The following is a 19,417-nucleotide window of genomic DNA, read 5'->3' on the forward strand; positions in this document are numbered from 1 at the left end:
GCCGGCAGGGCCTGGGCGTCCATGGGGCCGGGTGCCCACGGGGGGGGGGGGACGGCGTAAAGCGGGGAAGAGCGACCGAAGGGGTGACGGAGTGAGGCTGGTCAAAGGGCCTGGGCTCCATGAGGGCCGGGGCCGCCGGGGGGGAGGCCTCCTGGGGCCATGAGGGCTGGCACAGAGGCTGGGGGTCCATGGGGGCCAGGTGCCCACGGGGGGGGGGACCTGGCCTGGGTCCAATGGGGGGGGAGCCTGGCCTGGGGTCCATGGGGCGGCCGCCATGGGGGGGGAGCTCTGGCCGGGGGGCCATTGCTGGGGCGGCCCGCCGAGCGCGGGGCGGCGGAGCCGCCGCCCATCGGGTCCATGGGAGGCCGGGCTGCCCTCATGGGGGGGGAGCCTGCCTGGGGCCATGGGGGCATGGGGCCCACCACGGGGGGGAGGACCTGGCCGGGGGGCTCACTGGACTCCCGGGCCCCATGCGGGGGGGGAGCCTGCCGCCGGGGTCCATGGGGCGGGGCCCCACGGGGGGGGAAGGAGCCTGGGCCTGGGTCCATGGAAGGGGGGGAGCCTGGCCTGCGAGGGTCATCGGGGCTGGGGTGCCCCACGGGGGGGGGTAGGGGCCCTGGCCTGGGGGTCCATGGGGCCGCGTGCCCCACGGGGGGGGGAGCCGGCTGGGGTCCAGGGGCGGGTGCCCACGGGGGGGGGGAGCTGGCCTCGGGGGTCCATGGGGCCGGGCCCGCAGGCCCTGGGGTCCATTGGGGGGGGCGAGCCTGGCCTGGGTTCCATGGGGCCCACGGGGGGGGGCAGCCTGGCCTGGGGGTCCAGGGGGCTAGGCCCCACCCGGGGGGCGGGGGAGCCTGGCCTGGGGGCATGGGGGGCGGGGGCAGGGCCCATTGGGCGGGAAGGGGGTCTAGGTCTGGAGCTGGGGGCCCGAGGGCCTGGGGGAGGGGCTGGCGCGGGAGCTAACTGAACTCGGGAGCGGGACCCGCAACGGCCGCCTCTCCACCCCGCTCGAGGCCGTTGACCCGGCCGGATTCCCCCCTCCGCCCCTTTTCCGCCAACCACCGGCCTCGAAACAAAACTCAGTCCTGCTGGCAGAACCGTCACCCTGTAATTCCTCCTCTGGTTGGTCAAATCAAACGTTGAGCGACAGCTGCTTCATCCAGTCAGACTGCGTCTCGAAAGGCGGAGGCGTTCCTGTGTAAACTTATTTTCCCCACGTTCCCCAGGATTCGCTCCCCCTCCCTGGCCCCACGTGGGAGACGCACTGAACTAGTTGTGGAACTCGACCGTCGTCCAATAAGCAAGCGCCCACGTGTCTCTTTTCCCTTGTCTGCATAGGTCGAGCGGTGGCGGACAATACCAATGAAATGGCTCTCGAGGCGGGATTTGTGAAGCGCAGATGGAGTGACAGGCTTCTAGGCCAATAGGAAGCGGAGGATGGTGATACAGCCTAATAAGGATGAGAGGCAGGCCCTGAGGGAGAAGGGAGGGGTACGTTCTGAGCAATGGGCGGCAAGAGTCTGCCCCACGGAGCCAATAGAGAGGCGCGGGAAGGGATAGAGGGTGGGGCTTAGGGGGGCGGAATGTACGACAGCCATATAGGCCAATAGGAAGAATGTGTGTGCGCGGTGCGACCAATGGAGAAGAGAGGGCGGGCCCTCGTGCAGTATCGACAGAAGAGTGACAGGAACCTCCGCCAATGAGGCACGGGGCCAGCCTGCAGAGCTAGGGGAGCGCTTGAGGTTAGCGGTGTGCGTGTGGCGGCGGAGCAGCGTGTGCGGCCTCGGCGAGCGGAGAGGCCCCTGCGGCGCAGGCGGAGCCCGGCCAGGTAGGTACCGCGCGGGAGAGAGGGGTCTTGTCCCCCAGACCGCCCGGGACCGCCCCCCCGGGGTCCCCCGGGAAATGCCCCTTCTCTGGGCTCTGTCAGCCCCCCGGGACCGCCCCCCCGCCCCCGTATCGGGATCCCTCTGCTCTTACCCCGGGANACATACTCAAGGGTGGAGGTGGGAAATACTATAGCAGAAGTGGGAAAGCTGCTCCCTGATCATCCTCTCTGTGCTACTGGGCAGCTCTCTGTCTGTAGCATGTTACTTGCAGCCTAAGGGAAGGACTTGCGCTGATTCCGAGAGGCCCAGAAGGGATGTAATATACTTGCTAGCTCAGCATAGGGCTGGGTGATGGTGTTCTGATGAATTCATAGGGATCTGCTCCCCTGTAAAAGGGCTTTCTCCACCCTCTTCTCAGGAGGCACTTGGAGCTCTTGAGAATTGCTTTCCCTTCCCGCAAAAATGTTTCTGCCTTATTCTTTCAGCCAGGCTGTGCCCTGATCATGGTCCTGTGGACACTGCTGCTTCCAGAGCCTCTTGGTATCACTCCTCGCTAGGTCGTAGAGGTGAATGTTTGCAGGGCACTTGGTCTGTAACCTTGGGCCTAAGGATGGCCATAGACTCTTGGAAGAGAAGTTGAACTGACTGTGGCATTGCTGGTTTTATGTGTGCTTAACAGAAATCCTTTGTTTGGTCCAGTTTGGGGATATATCTGTAGCCCTGCTTTCTCATGTGACATGGGTGAGAGCATGCTTCGTGCAGAACCCTGGAAAGTAAGTTGATCGCTGTGCTGTCTGCTGGCATATGTGGAGATGGACTGAAGTGTTGCTGATCAGTTCCCTGCAGCAGGTGACCCCGTTGGTTTCTGCAGATTCACAGCTTTCATTAAAAATTTCCTAGGCTTTCTGGGTGAAAAGAGAACCACAGATGGGACCTGTCTGCCCACGTCTGCAGACAGTTGGAAACAGAAGCCCTGCAGGTATGTTATGCCCCCATATGACACTTAAATGTCAACGTTAACAATTTCACTGGCGGTAACTTCAGCAGCAAGCTCTGAGGGGCTAATCTGGAGCACTAGCACTTCCTAGTCCAGCCGCTGCCATGTGCACTGACTCACGGTAAGCAAACCAGATAGACACTGAGCAAGGTTGCAGCACTGGAAAAACAAAGATCCTCAATATTTTTCATCTAAGATACTGTCTGGTTTACCTGGGGTGGTGTGAGAACTGCAGAGCACAGCTGATTTGTGTAGTAATGTACTGGAAGGCAGTGTGTGCATGCACAAGCCATTGTCCCCTCCCCCTCCTGGATGGAATTGCAACTGGATTACCATGTGTCATAGACCTTATGGCGTTCTCTTACCCCGGGAAATGCCCCTTCTCTGGGCTCTGTTCCCCTCCCGGGACCGCCCCCCCGTCCCCGTATCGGGATCCCTCTGCTCTTCCCCCGGGACCGCCCCCCCGGGGTCCCCCGGGAAATGCCCCTTCTCTGGGCTCTGTTCCCCCTGCCCCCCGGGCTCTTCTCCCCCCATCGGGACCCCCCTGCTCTATGCGCTTCTCCTCCCCCCCACCCCCGATCTTCCTCCCCTCAGCTCCTGGCCCTGCCCTCCCCGGGCTCCTCCACCCCCTCATCCGGATCCCTTCCCCTGGCTCTCTACTGCTCCCCCTGTTCTGGACTCTTCTTCCCCCCCCGCCCGCCCCCATCAATTCTCCTGCCCAGGATTATCATCTGGATGACCATCCCCTCCGCTGGGCTCTGTCCCGTCCCCCCCCCTCCCCCCCGAGACTCTTCCATCGTGTTCCCCCTGGGACTTTCCTCCCTTCTCTGGGTTTTGTCCTCCGCAGGACTGATTTCCCCCTCCCAAATCAGGCTGAGCTCTGTTTCCTCCATCAAAGCCCCTTAGGACTAGCCCTCCTCACTGGGATTCCCATTGCTTCCCCCGTGAACAGCCCCTTCCATGGAACACCCCTCTCCAGGGTTACCCCCCACCATCCCCTGTGACATTTCTCCAGGATACCCCCCTTCCCCAGGACTAGTCCTGTCCACTCAGCTCTGTCCCTTCCTCCTAGGACCAGCTCTCCTGCTTGGGCTTCCCACTGGTGTCTGCCCTCCCCTACATCCTCCCCACACGGGGACCCCCTTGGGTACCACTTCCTGTTCTCTTCCTCAGTTTGCTCTTGGTTGCCTTTTCTGTGATTGTCCGCTTGATCCCAGGTGCCACTGGAAATGGGTGGGACGGGAGGGGACATGGCATCCCTTGGCTGAGCTGTCCAGGACTTGCCCCAGAGTTGTCCCTACTTGCTGCTTGACCTTTACTGCCACCCCTCCGCCCTGTCTGAGCCTCCCCTCAAACCAGGCTGGTCGCCCTAGAATGTCACAGTGACGGGGTGATTGTCATAATCCTTATCTAGTTCAGTGGGCAAAGTGGGTTCCCACAGAAAGCACCTCAGACAGAAGGAGAGTGAAGCTCCTGATTTGGCTGCCGTTCCCTAGGCCGGGAGCCAATACTGTGGGGCCTGGTAGAATCAGATCCTTAACTTAATCTCACTGCAGATGTTGTGCAGGACTTTTCCCCCGTGCCCCCAGGAGTTTATTAAATTGCAGGGGAGCTGTCAAGTAGCCCATGGGGTTCATGTCCCAAGAGCATGGTGAGCTTGGATACTTAAAATCAGCTTAATGCTGTGATGTCTCTGCATAATCTTTGAGGAAGGGGCCATGGTTGTATGGGTCCTGGTGGAAGGGCTCTGACGGGGAGGGGTTCTCCGGGTCTCCTGCTCTGTGACTTACTTTTGAGAGATTCTCATGGACTCCCCATGAGATTTAAACAATCTGAATGATTTCTGTAACGCGCACACGCCTAATTAATTCTTTACCTCCAGGGTAACTCGGGAGCTTCTGCTCTCCTGGCATGTTCTCTTTGTAATGGCTGAACGGGAGCCACTGGGGACAGCAACAGCATCCATCCCCATTCGGCTTCTCTTTGCCGGGCCGTTGTGGTCTGGAGCTGTCAAAAAGTTTTGAGTTTCCTCTTGCTTTCATCTCTCGTAGCCAGCACAAATGGGCTTGTGTGCTGGGCATGGGGCGGTGATGGATTAAACATTATAACTAAGCACAGTTGGCTGTGGCTAAGCCAGAGGCCAGAGAAGGCTGCCTTGGCCCATATTATTAGCTCCTCGTGGGATCCCTGAGGAAGTAGCATGTCACTGGTGGCTTTTACTGTGCTCTCGGGTGAAAAGGGATGAAGCTAGAAACAGGGTGACGCACTGTCGTGGGACTGTTGTGGCAGTTAGCAATGTGTCCTCCCTTCTTGGTGGAGGAAGGACAGTCGTACCTTTGAACTCGCAGTCTGGGATATGGGTCTCCTAGGATGATTTGAACTTTTTTTAACTGCCTTGAAGGTTCTTCCAAATCTTAATCTCCCTGCAGGAGCCTTTTGGGGCAGGGCTAACATACTCAAGGGTGGAGGTGGGAAATACTATAGCAGAAGTGGGAAAGCTGCTCCCTGATCATCCTCTCTGTGCTACTGGGCAGCTCTCTGTCTGTAGCATGTTACTTGCAGCCTAAGGGAAGGACTTGCGCTGATTCCGAGAGGCCCAGAAGGGATGTAATATACTTGCTAGCTCAGCATAGGGCTGGGTGATGGTGTTCTGATGAATTCATAGGGATCTGCTCCCCTGTAAAAGGGCTTTCTCCACCCTCTTCTCAGGAGGCACTTGGAGCTCTTGAGAATTGCTTTCCCTTCCCGCAAAAATGTTTCTGCCTTATTCTTTCAGCCAGGCTGTGCCCTGATCATGGTCCTGTGGACACTGCTGCTTCCAGAGCCTCTTGGTATCACTCCTCGCTAGGTCGTAGAGGTGAATGTTTGCAGGGCACTTGGTCTGTAACCTTGGGCCTAAGGATGGCCATAGACTCTTGGAAGAGAAGTTGAACTGACTGTGGCATTGCTGGTTTTATGTGTGCTTAACAGAAATCCTTTGTTTGGTCCAGTTTGGGGATATATCTGTAGCCCTGCTTTCTCATGTGACATGGGTGAGAGCATGCTTCGTGCAGAACCCTGGAAAGTAAGTTGATCGCTGTGCTGTCTGCTGGCATATGTGGAGATGGACTGAAGTGTTGCTGATCAGTTCCCTGCAGCAGGTGACCCCGTTGGTTTCTGCAGATTCACAGCTTTCATTAAAAATTTCCTAGGCTTTCTGGGTGAAAAGAGAACCACAGATGGGACCTGTCTGCCCACGTCTGCAGACAGTTGGAAACAGAAGCCCTGCAGGTATGTTATGCCCCCATATGACACTTAAATGTCAACGTTAACAATTTCACTGGCGGTAACTTCAGCAGCAAGCTCTGAGGGGCTAATCTGGAGCACTAGCACTTCCTAGTCCAGCCGCTGCCATGTGCACTGACTCACGGTAAGCAAACCAGATAGACACTGAGCAAGGTTGCAGCACTGGAAAAACAAAGATCCTCAATATTTTTCATCTAAGATACTGTCTGGTTTACCTGGGGTGGTGTGAGAACTGCAGAGCACAGCTGATTTGTGTAGTAATGTACTGGAAGGCAGTGTGTGCATGCACAAGCCATTGTCCCCTCCCCCTCCTGGATGGAATTGCAACTGGATTACCATGTGTCATAGACCTTATGGCGTTAACAGCTAATAAAACGATTTAAAAAAATTAATCGCATGATTAAACAATAGAATACCATTTATTTACATATTTTTGGATGTTTTCTACGTTTTCAAATATATTGATTTCAGTTACAACCCAGAATACAAGGTATATGTGAAAATATAGAAAAACATCCAAAATATTAAACAAGAGAATACCAATTGAAACTTATTAAACAGTGCGATTAAAACTGCGATGAATAGTGGTTAATTGGTTTGAGTTCATCGCGTGAATTAACTGCGATTAATCGACAGCCCTAAATGGAACCATTGCTGTTGGAGCAAGGACTTTGGGATTGCATCCCCACTACCACCATGTGGTTGCACTGAACTGTGCTGTGCAATGCAATAGCTAGTGTAAGTCAAACATTAAAGATGAGCAAGCCTGCTAGAGTGGCTTACATCTGCAGAAGGAAATGAATCTCCTCACCCAGTGAGGATTCCTTGCTGTTCTGAGAGCTGCACACAACCTAACAGAAAGGTGCCTCACAGTTGGGGAAGCAGATTGCCCGACAAGACAGCCGTTGCCTATAGTAGAGGCCAGAGCCATGTGTCCTGCCAGGCCTATGTGCAGTGAGTTAGCATGTTTGTCTGGACGGTGTCAGAATCAGTATTATCAACTGAAAATATCACCTACTCCTCTGTCCTCTCTGCGGAGTTCCTTGTCTGGAAACTTCTGGTTTCCGGCTGAAGGCTTAGGCTTTGGAGTGCTTTATTGACCCAGCACACACATGGAAATCATACCACAACAAGAGGTTGTACACCTGATGGAAGAGCAATCTCAGTAAATACAATTCAGCTGCAAGCTTTCAGCAGGTTACCAGACAGCCGTTAGTTTTGAAATACCTTTGTGCATCTTTAGTGCCAGAACTTCCTTTCGTGGGTTTCTCCTTTGTTTTGCCTACGTGTGTCTGCCAGAGAAATCACGGCGAGGCTCAAAGGGCAAAAAGACCAGTGAACTTTTCTTGTGGGTGAGAGCAGTACTCGTGAGGAAAGATGCCTGGTCTGTGGGCAGATCTTGTGCAATTATCACCTTCCCCCCTTCCCAGTCTCTTCATATCTCAACTAATCTTGGCTAACAAACCTCAGTGTGCCAGCCCCTTGTCCCCTCAGTCCTGACCCACAGCACTCCCTGCTGTTCCACTCCTTGGTTCCCATCCACAAATTTGCTGGTGCACCTCAGTCCTGACCTGCATCTTTCCTGCTCTCTGTGTCTTGCCCCTCACCCTCTCTGCTGATGCACTTCAATCTACTGCAAAACATAGCAAAAGAAACTAACTTTCCAGTGTCTCTCTATGCTGCCTGATCCTGCCTGCAGAGCCAGAGTCAGATCTGCTGACTTTTGGGAGTGGGGATAATGCTTTTACACTGCGGGGGGCTGTGGAAACCTAATTCACACAGGGCTCTTCTGAGATTCTGTGATGGAAGGTGCTGTAGACTGGCAGAGTACAATTAAAGCTGCCTAAAATTCCGAATGGGACACAATAACCTAGGTGCCTTAATGTAATTATCCCGCATTGAAAAGGGGCCTGGATGCTAGGGCTAACAGCTTTTCATCTCAGGACTTGGGGTCTTCAATGATCACCAGTGGCTGTTTTAATCTTCGCCCAAAAGACAGCCTATCCCGCTCCACAGGGACCCTTGCTACCTGCTGGCCAGAGGTTTTGGGGATTGAATCAGAGGGCATAGTGCTTCCTACTGAACTGCAAGCCCCACTTTCTCCAGAATCATGTCTGTCTTTTTGGGGGAAGAACAAGGTCAGCAACCAGGCACCATGCTGCTTAGCTCCTTCCCTGCCTTGCGTGTTTCAGGTACTTGTTACATGCCGGCTCTTCAGGTTCCATCCTAACGTGCAGTGACAGGTTGTATACTGGTATGAGAACATCATGGCCAGTCACACACAACTTTTCTCTCTGGCTGAACCTTGGGCCTCCTAGCTGGTCAGGTGATTGGGACAGCCAATTTAATCTGGTGCATGCTGGCATTCGGTCCTGTTTCTCTCATGACCTTGAATGCCATAGTTCAGGTTGCAGGAAATCTTTCCCTCTGTGTTCACTCAGCTGCCTGTAACTTTATATAGATTCTGGGTTGAGAATGTCTAGACTTGGAAGGGTTAGATTGTTATCGGCAAATGTCGGTGAACGTCGATTTCACCGTGTGCACTCACACAGATGAAAAAAATTGCCGTACATGATCAAAACGTACAGAGAGGCAAAGTAAGACGAATGGTGCTTGAGAACTAATTAGCATTTGAGTTAAGGATATTTATTTGGTATATTTTTACATGTGATATTGACAGTTTGTGTTATAACAGTTCCAAAGCTTTATCTTTTTGAATTGCAATATTTGCTGTCTTTAATCAATTAATGTCTGAGCCCTCCATAATTTCCCACAGCTGTGCACATTGAAATTGATGATAAAAATAAAAAATGCTTCAAAATAAACATCGATATTACTGGTTGAAATTATGAAAAGTAAAAACTGAATTCTGCCAAGCCTAAAAACATCCATGCTTAGTCTCAGCCCCAAAGGGGGTCATTATTTGTGTGTGGGGGGAGATAAGCATATGCTTGACTCATAAGAAGAAATATTTGAACTCCCACTGGAATGGTTACTGGAGATGAGTATAGGAATTCTAGTCATTTGCATGAGGTGATGTAAACAAACTATTATGTTGCTAGTATTCCTGTGTTAGCAGTGGATAGGAGCCCAGATCCTGGTGCCTTAACTTAAGCCTGTAATCTCTTGGTCCTAAACCGAGTGGTGACCCACAGAAGGGGAGCAAAGGGATGTGCTGGACCTGTAGCTGGGTTTGCCTTGCAGAGACAGGAATTTTTGGTGCCTGAGGAATGGCAGACCAACAGGTTGGGCAGACCTTCTGCCAAGTGGTCTCGGATTCTCGTGAACAGGGGCAGAGCTGGAACACGCTGCCTGGGCACGTAGATGCTGTAGGAATAAAGCACCGAAGGCTGTTAATGTAAAGTTGCACGCTTGTTGTCACTTGTCTCGTGGCTCCAATCCTGAAACCATTGTGAGCCCTGGCGACGCTTTGTCTGAGTGTACCTGGATTCTGCAGCACTCTGCTGCATCCAAAACTGAGGCGGACTAAAGCTTTGGAAGGATCTGAGCAAAGTCAGTCTGTGACGTGGCTGGTTTTTTTCCCCCCCCCCCGCGCCCCCCCCCCCCCCGCCCCCCCCCCCCCCCCCCCCCCCCCCCCCACTCCTGCTGACTCTCCCAATTTGTTTGGAATAAAATTTTTATCCGATGTCTAATAGCTCCCCTCCCCCCTGAAGACATTAACGTGGCGCACCAGGCTTCATACTGAAGTGCTGGGAATGTGAGCTGTTGGGCTCTCAGGAGTGTTAAAATAGATTCCCAGCCTTGTGTTTGGGTGGGCTTGTGTGTGCGCATGCGCAGGCTGGCTGGCTCGCTCAAGCTTCTTGCTAAGAAATGGTGCCCAGGCAGGCAAAAACTCTCTACAGAAGCCCCCCCCCCCCGCCCTTTTATTTAAAAATGTGTCTGACTTTGTTTCTTCAAGCCATTCAAAGAGGAGATGCCATCAGGCTTTCAGGAGGACCCCAGAATTGGCAAAATCCGCTTCACTTTTCATGGTTCTTTTCTAAACAAACACTTCAAGGGTACTTTTTATTATTTTTAGAGAAAAACAGCAGCATCCCAATGCTTGTGAGCAACCCTATAGAAACCAGTGCGTGCGTGAAGGAAGGACAGTTTAAATCATGACACAAAGTGATCTTGAGCTTTGTTCCAGTTACATGTGGTGATTTGAGGGTGGTCACAAGAGCTGGTAATGTGATGCACTAGCCCAGGGGTGGCCAGCCTGAGCCTGAGAAGGAGCCAGAATTTACCAATGTACCTTGCCAAAGAGCCACAGTAATACGTCAGCAGCTCCTGTCGGCTCCCAGGGCTCCACTCCCAGTGCCTCCCACCCACCAGCAGCTCCGAAGATCAGCACCTCTCTCTCCCTCCCTGCACCTCCCGATCAGCTGTTTTGTGGCATGCAGGAGGCTCGGGAGTGAGTGGGGAGGAGCAAGGGTACAGCAGGGGAGGGGGTGGGAAGGGGTGGAGTGGGGGCAGGGCCTGTGGCAGAGCCAGAGGTTGAGCAGTGAGCACCCCCGGCACATTGGAAAGTTGGCACCTGTAGCTCCAGCCCCGGAGTCGGTGCCTATACAAGGAGCCGCATATGAACTTCTAAAGAGCCGCACGTGTCTCCAGAGCCACAGGTTGGCCACTCCTGCACTAAGCCATTCACCTTTGGGTCACCAATCAATATCCAGCCCAGGTTGGCGTGTCATTGAAGGATGAAGCGTGTTGCTGAAATTCAAGTTTCTGAACCTGCCTGTCTGCCCCTTACTAGCTAATGCATGTTTTCCTCTGGTGTGGATAAGAGATATTGCTTCAAGCAGGCTGTTTCTGGACTGCTTGGAATGCAGTGCCACCGGCAGCCCTGTAAGCTTTAATGCAGATTGTGGGGAAGGGAATGGTAGAGAGGCAGCGTGGCCCAGTGGATACGGAACCAGCCTCGGATTTGAGAGGCCTGGATTCAGTTCCATGCTTTGCCACAGACTTCCTGTGTGACCTTGAGCAAGAACCCGTGCCTCAGTTTCCCCTCTGTGCAATGAGGATAATAGCCCTGCCCTGCATGGGGTTGTAAGGATGACTGCATGAAAGATCATGAGGTGCTCAGATGCTGTGGTGTTGGAGCCATCTAAGTTCTATAGATAAATACAGAGGAGTGCGTACTCAGTAAGGCCCTGCCCTGCTAATGGGAGGGGTGTGTGATCTTTAGTGGTAATTGGCTGGTATGTAAGTACAGGGCTATTTTGAGAGTGGGCTGATGTTCTCCAGATAAAGAGCATTGCGAGGGGCTCTCTTCACCAAGATGTCCCATCTTGGGGGAATTTTGTTTGCAGCCTTTTCTCTGGGTGCTTGTGGGTCATGTGCTCATATGCAGTAACTGCACTGGGCTGTTACCTGTCTCTCTCGTTACTGGGCACCTGCTGGCTATGCCGAGGGGCAAGTGGCTTTTTTCTTCTGGTAGATTCATAGATTCCAAGGCCAGAAGCGGGATCATTGTGGTGATCTCATCTGACATGTCTGATGGAGGCTGGAATACTTCCCCAGATGACAACTGCGGCTAGTAACTAGAGTAGCAGGGTTCAGTACCAGGCCATTCCTTTACTTGTGTCGCATTCTACTGGCTAGGCCACCTTCTGATGCAATCTCGCAGCTCAGTCCCTGGCAGCTTCCTTGGAGTGCAGACAAGCAATGTTTATTTATGGCCTAGAGCACCACTTTGGTTACAGCATTTGTTATTTTATGCTGCAGTGACACTCCGGGAGCCTCCTTTGGACCAGGACCCCACTGCACTGTGAGCCGCACAAATGCAGTAGAAACCCTTGTCCCATGCTCAAGGCTACAATGTCATTTTATCCTGTAGTCAAATAGTACTGAAAAGCTATAGTTAAGCATTCTGAATATTGACCAGCTCTTTAAACTAGCATCATGCTTTCCACGCCGGCATGTGGAGATCATGCTAACTTTGTGCGAGTGTGGGGAGGAATGCGAGACCACTGTATTCTGCTTTGGAGGGGATTCTGACCTCATGTGGACTGCCACACATCAAAAGCTGATTAAAGTGACAGCATTGGGCGGGATGGGCATCGAAATCTGAGACTGAAATGGGATCTAATTTCTTGGCAGCCTAAATTCTTTTTTAAAACCATTGCGGATTTCCCATCTGTTCCGCTGATGTAGGCCGCTGCATACGTTAGTGCCGTTACTTAGCTAATGGGAGAGCAGCTTGGGGGTCACTTAGGTAAATGACACGATACTCTAAAATCCTTCAGCAAATTGGAGAAGGAAACCGAATGAACGTGGAAGAGAAATTTAAATCGACAGAGACCTAGGGGTACTGATGGATTGCAAACCGGCCATGAGTTTGTGTTGAAATGCAGAGAAGTGTAGTTTTGGGCTGTGTATGGCTAGTCGTCATGCCACAGAGCAGGGCACTGAGAACTCTTCAGTATACAGTACTGGTGAGATGGGATTTAGAGCGGTGTTCTAGGTGCCCAAGGACCAGAAGGATGGGAGGTGAGTGGAGAAGCTAGATGCGCAAGCAATTTCTTTTTATGAAGACAGATCAGAGGAACTAAATCTGTGTAGTTGACAAGACTAGTATTAAGGTGCGCGTGTGGGAGTATTATAGGGCACTGCAGGTGTTTGAAGGGCACAGACTCTAGGGAAGGTGAAGAATTCCATCGGGGTCTTGAGGTCTTGTCTGCACTAGAATCTTTTTCTCTTTCAGTTACTCCCTGTTCTAGCACTGGTGCCGCTTTGCGGAGGTAAATACACCACGATATCATCTGGACCCGTATTGGGGGCACAGCCAGATGAACCCACAGTTCAAATGCTGGTGACTGTCTACACTCACTCTCCAGTTGTGGCTGTGGGTAGTGGGGCTGCATCAGGCTAATAAACGTCTAGCATAGCCACAGCCTGTGCCGGTAGAAATTTGATTAAGATGAGTTGGTGGGATGGGGGGGAGTCCAGGTGAACCTGCCTCTACAGGGAGTCAAACTGTGTGGAATAGACTCCTAGGAAATATGGTAGGAACATTGAAACTATGCTCTAGAGAGCCCTTCTGCAGTGATGGTTAGGGCTTGGGGGAGGGAGATGTAATGGATTTTGTTGAATGTGACTTTTTCAGCTAAAATGTGAGTGTTTTGAAGCCTGAAGTATGTTGTACAGCTGGGGTGGTATCTACTGGCCAACAAAAGGTTTGCTAGAAAACCTTTGCTCTTGGATGCGAAGGCGGAGAGCTATGCGAGTATCCAGAGAGAGGAGAGCTGGGTTTTCTGTGTCTAAGTTGTTTCCTGTGGTAAATGATCAGCCAATGTGTAAACACATGGATTTCCAGCGCGGTGGTGGGATCCCTAGCCCAGCCCCTGGGGCACAGCCCTTGGCATTCCTCACTGACTGGCCCTAGACTCGTCTCTGTGACTGTAGAATGTGAGCACCTCCTTTGGGGGTTAAAACCCCAGGGAGTCAGGCCTCATAGCCCTTCTGTGGGTGTCCATGTTCTAGCTTCACTGTACAGAGGTGGAATTTTGAGATGAAAAGTTAGGCAGCAAGACCACACAAAGTGGCAAACGCAAGCCTAGAACCCACGTTGAATTAGCACCACGTTCTGTGCTGTCTTTCTTGCATTTGGCTCTCGGGAAGGGGTAGAAGGTGTGCCTTGCACACCGTAACATGCTGGGGCAAGAACTTTGCAACGGCAAGGGGGGGATCCCTACTCCGTTCCCAGGGTTGGCTTCTGGTTAGGCAGCAGTGGGGGGATGGGTTTTGTAGTGCATGTCCTTCATTTCTTGGCTTGGAGTCTCCAACTTTCCTGCGTGCCAAGTGTGGCTAAGATTCATCAGGGTGGAGTCACTTTTGCTTGTTCTCATGAGTTCGGTCTTGGTGCACGGAGCAAGAGCTGAGCGTTTAAAGCCTCTCTCACAGGCAGCGGGGATTGCGCTAACAGCGGGACGCTCGTGGGTATGTTGTGCCTTCGCTCCGAGCAGGTAGCGGCAAGCAGACTTCAATATATTTTCCATCTTAGTCACTGATTGCCAGGAAAGTGAACCAGCTCACGCGCTGAGAAACTTCATTCTCCAGTGTCTCAAGAGCTCCTCCGCAGGTAAAGGGGAGCTGCAAAGGATTTAAAAAGGAACTAGTGGGTCTCGCGTGTTGCATGCACAGGGGACTCCGAGTGTCTTTCCACTCCCCCTACAGGCCCCTTTGGTGTCACCCTCCCATCCCACTGTGTCAGAGACTCCCTGCAACCCCCCTCCCTGTTTCAGGGGCTCTGCAAACCAAAGGTCCCACCAGTAGTTTTTCTTGCTGAGAGGTAAGTCACTCTGGTGGGGGGTGGTCAACATTTTAGATTTCCTTGGGAGCATGGGCAGAGCTGAGATGGAGGGTGTTAGCTGGAAGGTGTTAGTGGCTGTTACCAGCTGGTTCTCTGAGCTATAACCTATTACAGAGGTGGCTGAAGCTGCTAGCTCTGCTAACCAGGACCCAGGAGCTCTGTGTGGCCTCCATTTCCCCCTTTTGTTTTTCTGATTTTTTTTCACCAGACTCAACAACGTTTTGCCCATCGTTGCCTAGAGTGTTCCCTGGAATTGACTGCACGCAATGTTCAAAAGTTCTCACCTTACAGACAGATGCCGTCAAGTTGTGTAGGGCCTTGCTTTGGCGCTTTGCGCTTTGTTACTTTAAGGTGGATACGGAAAGCCTGTTTCTAAGTGCTGTTTCTGGCTTCTGTCTGTATCTTAGAATTCAGGAGTCTAGCTCTGCTTCTCCCTGGTTTTGCTGGAGAACTTTTGGGGGTCTTGGAGGATGTATCTTATAAGCGTTTGCACCTTAATTGCAAAGGCTGGGAACGCTCAGTGACCTGTTGGTTGTAGGGAGGAGAGCTATGATCTGGAGCTGTGGTGAGCACAGAGAATACATTGTGTAAATCTGAATTTGATGGTTCTGTGATAATCAGTTGTGAAGAGGCAACTTGGCTAACGAAATGGGAATGAGGTGTCACCTGGAGCGGTCCAGACAAACTGCTCAAGCCTTTGCATCCCTCAAAAAGAATCAAAAATGGCACAAGGCCAAATTTTTCTGCGGGCCATCAAAGATGTGGTAGGGTTAAGATTGTCAATATCTTAACCGAGGGTGGGAATCTTTTAATACACAACTGCGGTTTTTATAAAGCAAGCACGAAAGTCAGAGAGTGCCAAGTCCTGGTTGCATTTTAATGAAGACACAAGAAAGCAAACAAGCCTTGAAGTGCAGTGGAAATGCAGTGCTAGCCCGTTGGACAGCTTTAACTGGGCTTGTATACAGTGACTTACGTATTGGAAGCACTGTGGAGCCGTTAGCTATAGCTAATTCCTATGAATTCCCAGTTTCTTCCACTTTCATTCTGGCCTCTTCTCCCCACCGAAATCATGGAACATCCATCCATACGGCAGCACACTGTCCACCTTGACAGTGGGAAAGCCCTCTTTCCTCTGTGTGCAATACCCATTGCCTTCCTCTCCCCACTGCTCAGCTGGAGACTCTCCTCCTCTGATCCTGGGTTAGTCACTGTGGCCAAGTAGGATTGGATGGAGACATGTACCTGGGAGTCATAGAGTTTGAGGCCAGAAGGGCTCATGGGATCATGCAGTCTGGCCTCCTGTATGGGCACCCACGTCACCTGCAGACTAACTCAACTACAGGATTTAGACCAAAGAATTACAGCTCCCAGGAGACTCAACCATTCTGCACTCTGGACACAGAATCGGATGGACCAAGGGGCAGATACCAAGATAATTCCAGCAAGTGACCCGCAGTCCACACTGCAGAAGAAGGTGGAATACCCCCGAAGTCCCTGCCAATCTGCCCTGGAGGGATTCCTTCCCAGCCCCACAGATGCTGATCAGTTCAACCCTAAGCATGTGAGCAAGAACCAGCCAGACAAGCCCTCAGGAGGCACAGAGGGAGTTTGGTACCACCTCAGGGCACTGGCCCACCCCAGTCAGTGTCCTGTGGCCATCGCTAATACTTCAGAGGAAGGAGACCGCAGCATCTTCATACAACACCTGTGTTTAGTTTCTTGAAGTATAACTTAACATTTTGAGGTTTTCTTATGTTTTCATGTTACTGATCCCCGCAGAGGGTGGCCTTCTGGTTAAGGTGCTGGACTGGGGCTAGGGGGACCTGGTACCTGCTCAGCTATAGACTCCTTGTCTGACCTTCAACAAGTCACTTAATCTACCCTGTGCCTCAGTTTCCCCATCTGTAAACAGGAGTAAGGATCCTTACCTTTCTCCTGCTGTCTGTTGAGATTTGTAAAATCTCCAAAGCAAGGACAGTGTCATACCATGTTGATGCAGCACCTAGCACAGGGGCCCTGATCATGATTGGAGCGACTGCAAAAGAAATGATTTACAGTCTTACACACACACATACAATTTGTGTTCTTTGGACGTGTGAAGCCGGCATAAGTCAGGCACTGAATGGCTGCGGTGTCTGATGCAGGCTCTGAAATGTCTTCCAGGCAGTTTTTCCAGTTCCTTTTCTCCCTCTCTCTTTCCCAGACAGGTTTAAGTCTCTTTAAAGCTTTCTTCGTTGTACCAATTACCGATGGCGCGTAGGTGGGGATCTGGCTGGTGAGTAAGTCCTAAACACATACGTGCCTCTCAGAACACAGCAGAGCTCTGTTTGGCAACCTTCGTCTCTATAACACAGCTGACACCACTGTTGTGTCTCACATCAAGCCAATTATTGTTTCCATAAAATGCACACTTTTGTACTCTTTAATTAACCCGTAGCTTCTGCTGACATCTGCAGCAGCTCTTTCCAGAGACACCAATCAACACAGTCTTCTCACGTTCTCATTACAGCTCCCCTCTGGCTAAAGTACCCAGATAAGTGATAACATCTAAGGCTCCTTATCGGCTTCAGCTGCTGCTGTTGCTTTGGTGACATACTTGCATCAGTATTGTTTATTGTCAAGTATCAGGGGGGTAGTCGTGTTAGTCTGGATCTGTAAAAGCAGCATCCCACGAAGTGGGTATTCACCCAGGAAAGCTCATGGACTCTTTTCGTTTATTGTGTAATCCACTGTTCATGGCTTGGTCGCCCTCTAGTGGCGAGACCAATTCGAGGTTTGAGTCAGTGCCTGCTCTGAGCTAATGGACCTGCTTCTTTTTGATCCTTCAGGCCAACTGTTGGGTCGTGCAACATTCCAACTGCTCCAGGACAAGTTGGCTGGGGGCTGACATCGGTGCACGAGCAGAACAGCATAATGCTGACAGTGGGCGAGTGGCAGATAGCTCAGGCAGTAGAAACTTGTGCTCTTAGAGCCAAAGGTCCTGAGTTCAAATGCCGCAGCTGCAACCAGGGCCTCCTTAGTATTGGATTTTCACATAGGTAGTCTGCATGGCCTCTCCAAATGCTGCCTCAAGATTGCATGCAATGTCATGAATCAGATGGGGAATGTCTTGTGTTTTTCCATGCCAAAATGCTGGCACCTTGGCCCCATCAATATGCAAACAGAGCAGCTTCTCAAGTCTGTTCCTTGTTTGGTTTGACATCTTCTCAAACTTCATTAGTAGCATTGTGGACACCTGTTGCACCCAATCCTTGCAGGTGTTTGCTCACAGCTCAGTCCCTCCTGATCCTTTTTGTTGCTCTTCCCTAAATTCTCTTCCACTTGTATGGCGCTTGCACAATGTCCCGTGCCTTTGGCCCCCTGCCCTTCAGGCTCTATGAAATGGAACTAGTTTGATGATGGAAAGTGACAGTTCTCCTTGTACCTTGTGGGTCATTGTGCTTAGTCTCCCCATGGGCATGAAGGATGTTGCAACTGCTCACCTAGAAGCAGAGTCTATAAAGGGAATCATGGAGGGGGAGAGCTATTTTGCACCAGATTAAGATGAGGGAGGTGGGGGCAGTGTAGGCCAGTGGGTGGAGAACCCTGCCTGATGGACCACAGATGATCCCTCAAGGGAAGGGTGACCTAGTGAGGGATATTGCGATTAGGCTGGTCACTTGTTGTGTGTGATCTCTACCCTCCAGGGCTTTACATGATTAAATAAAGAAGAGCATAAAAGTTGGAAGAGTATCAAAGCATGTGTGTGCTGACTGCTTCACAGCTGGTGCATTCCTGAGTGAGAGTTCAGCTGTAAACCAGAAGCTTCCCACCTTTGGAGTGGTGTTCTGGGGGAGGGGTGCGTTTAGGTTCTGGGGGAGAGGGTCTGAAGGGTCAGCGTTGCACCCAGGGGGCTAGGTGGCTGGACAGCAGGTTCCGACACGGAGGGAGGTCAGATCTGTGTTCTGAGAGAGCACCCGGGATCCCAAGATCGGGACAGTGGCTGGACTCCGTTCAGGCTCCGGGAGCTTTAAACACTCCTGGGAATCCAGGCATGGATTCCCCTCCTAGTGAGAAAAGGGTGCTCACTCGGATTTGTGACAGAGAGTCGCTGCTTAAACCAGAGAGTTTGCCGTGCAGTGTTTCTGCAATGCAGTCCGTATGTGAGAACACTGTGGCAGAGTTTCAACAGACCCAGCGATTGCAGTTCTGCTCTGGACTGTCAGATAAATAACACATAGGGCAAAGTTTACATTTAACCTGGCCTAGCATGGAGACTAAAAATACATAAATAAACCTTGGAAGTGCTTCTCTAAAGCTGAAAAAACGCTCTAACCGTGCCCCATCTAGAACAGAAACTGTGGTGTTTGGTGCTTGGGATTTGGCAAAGTGGAGATTGGGGCGGGGGGATGTTTGGCTGTGGGTAGTTGCTGCATTGCTGCATGTCAAAGGCTGACCTGGGAGGTGATCCAGGTTGGCGGCTCTGCAGGCTCCTGGCTCAGTCTGCTGAAGTGACAGCACTCAGGCCGTACAGAGGTGGAATAGGAGGAGAACTGCTCTGGAAATGTTGCCTAGCAAGACCATTGGAACCCAGGGAAAGATGAAGAGATGGCAGAGGAGCAAGGAGAACACACACGCATCAAGAAACTTGCAGACATTGGAATGAAAGGTAGGAAGTGTTAGTACTTGATTCCTCCTTTTGTCTCTTCTTTTTCTTGCCCCATATGACTTTTTTCTCTGGGGAGGAGCAGGTGGTATGTGGCTACCTAGACAATGGGTGCGAGCCAGCCTCCGTCATGCTGTCACTGGCCCTTTGCGTGGGACAGAGTCCTCGCACACACCCTTAAGTTAACTTTTATCCATCCTGAATCGGATATGGGGCATATTCTCCTTCTGATGGGATGGCCTTGGGGTGACAGCACAGCTCTGGGTCCTGCTGGGACAGCTGGCTTCTATTCCCGTCTGTGCCACCAGACATGCTGAGTAACTGTACATAGGGTATGTTTACACTGCAAT

At 51.9% G+C, this 19,417-nt stretch overlaps 1 protein-coding gene across 2 annotated transcripts in view; it reads left to right on the top strand.

The window, feature by feature from the left end:
• The first annotated feature begins 1,704 nt into the window (after nucleotides 1-1,704).
• Nucleotides 1,705-19,417, top strand: part of PAIP2B (poly(A) binding protein interacting protein 2B) — a 42,818-nt gene continuing 25,105 nt past the window's right edge. Inside the window, exon 1 of one of the 2 annotated variants that reach the window (XM_032762435.2) lies at nucleotides 1,705-1,825. Coding sequence is in view for 1 of the 2 variants with exons in the window: in XM_032762433.2 (XP_032618324.1) it covers nucleotides 19,010-19,070 (61 nt within the window). In the remaining variant the exon portion in view is untranslated. Of the gene's footprint in view, nucleotides 1,826-18,344; nucleotides 19,071-19,417 lie in introns of those variants that run through there. The other variant, XM_032762433.2, reaches the window with a different exon arrangement.

This window comes from Chelonoidis abingdonii, chromosome 5 (assembly GCF_003597395.2).
Source record: "Chelonoidis abingdonii isolate Lonesome George chromosome 5, CheloAbing_2.0, whole genome shotgun sequence".
Classification (NCBI taxonomy): domain Eukaryota; kingdom Metazoa; phylum Chordata; order Testudines; family Testudinidae; genus Chelonoidis; species Chelonoidis abingdonii.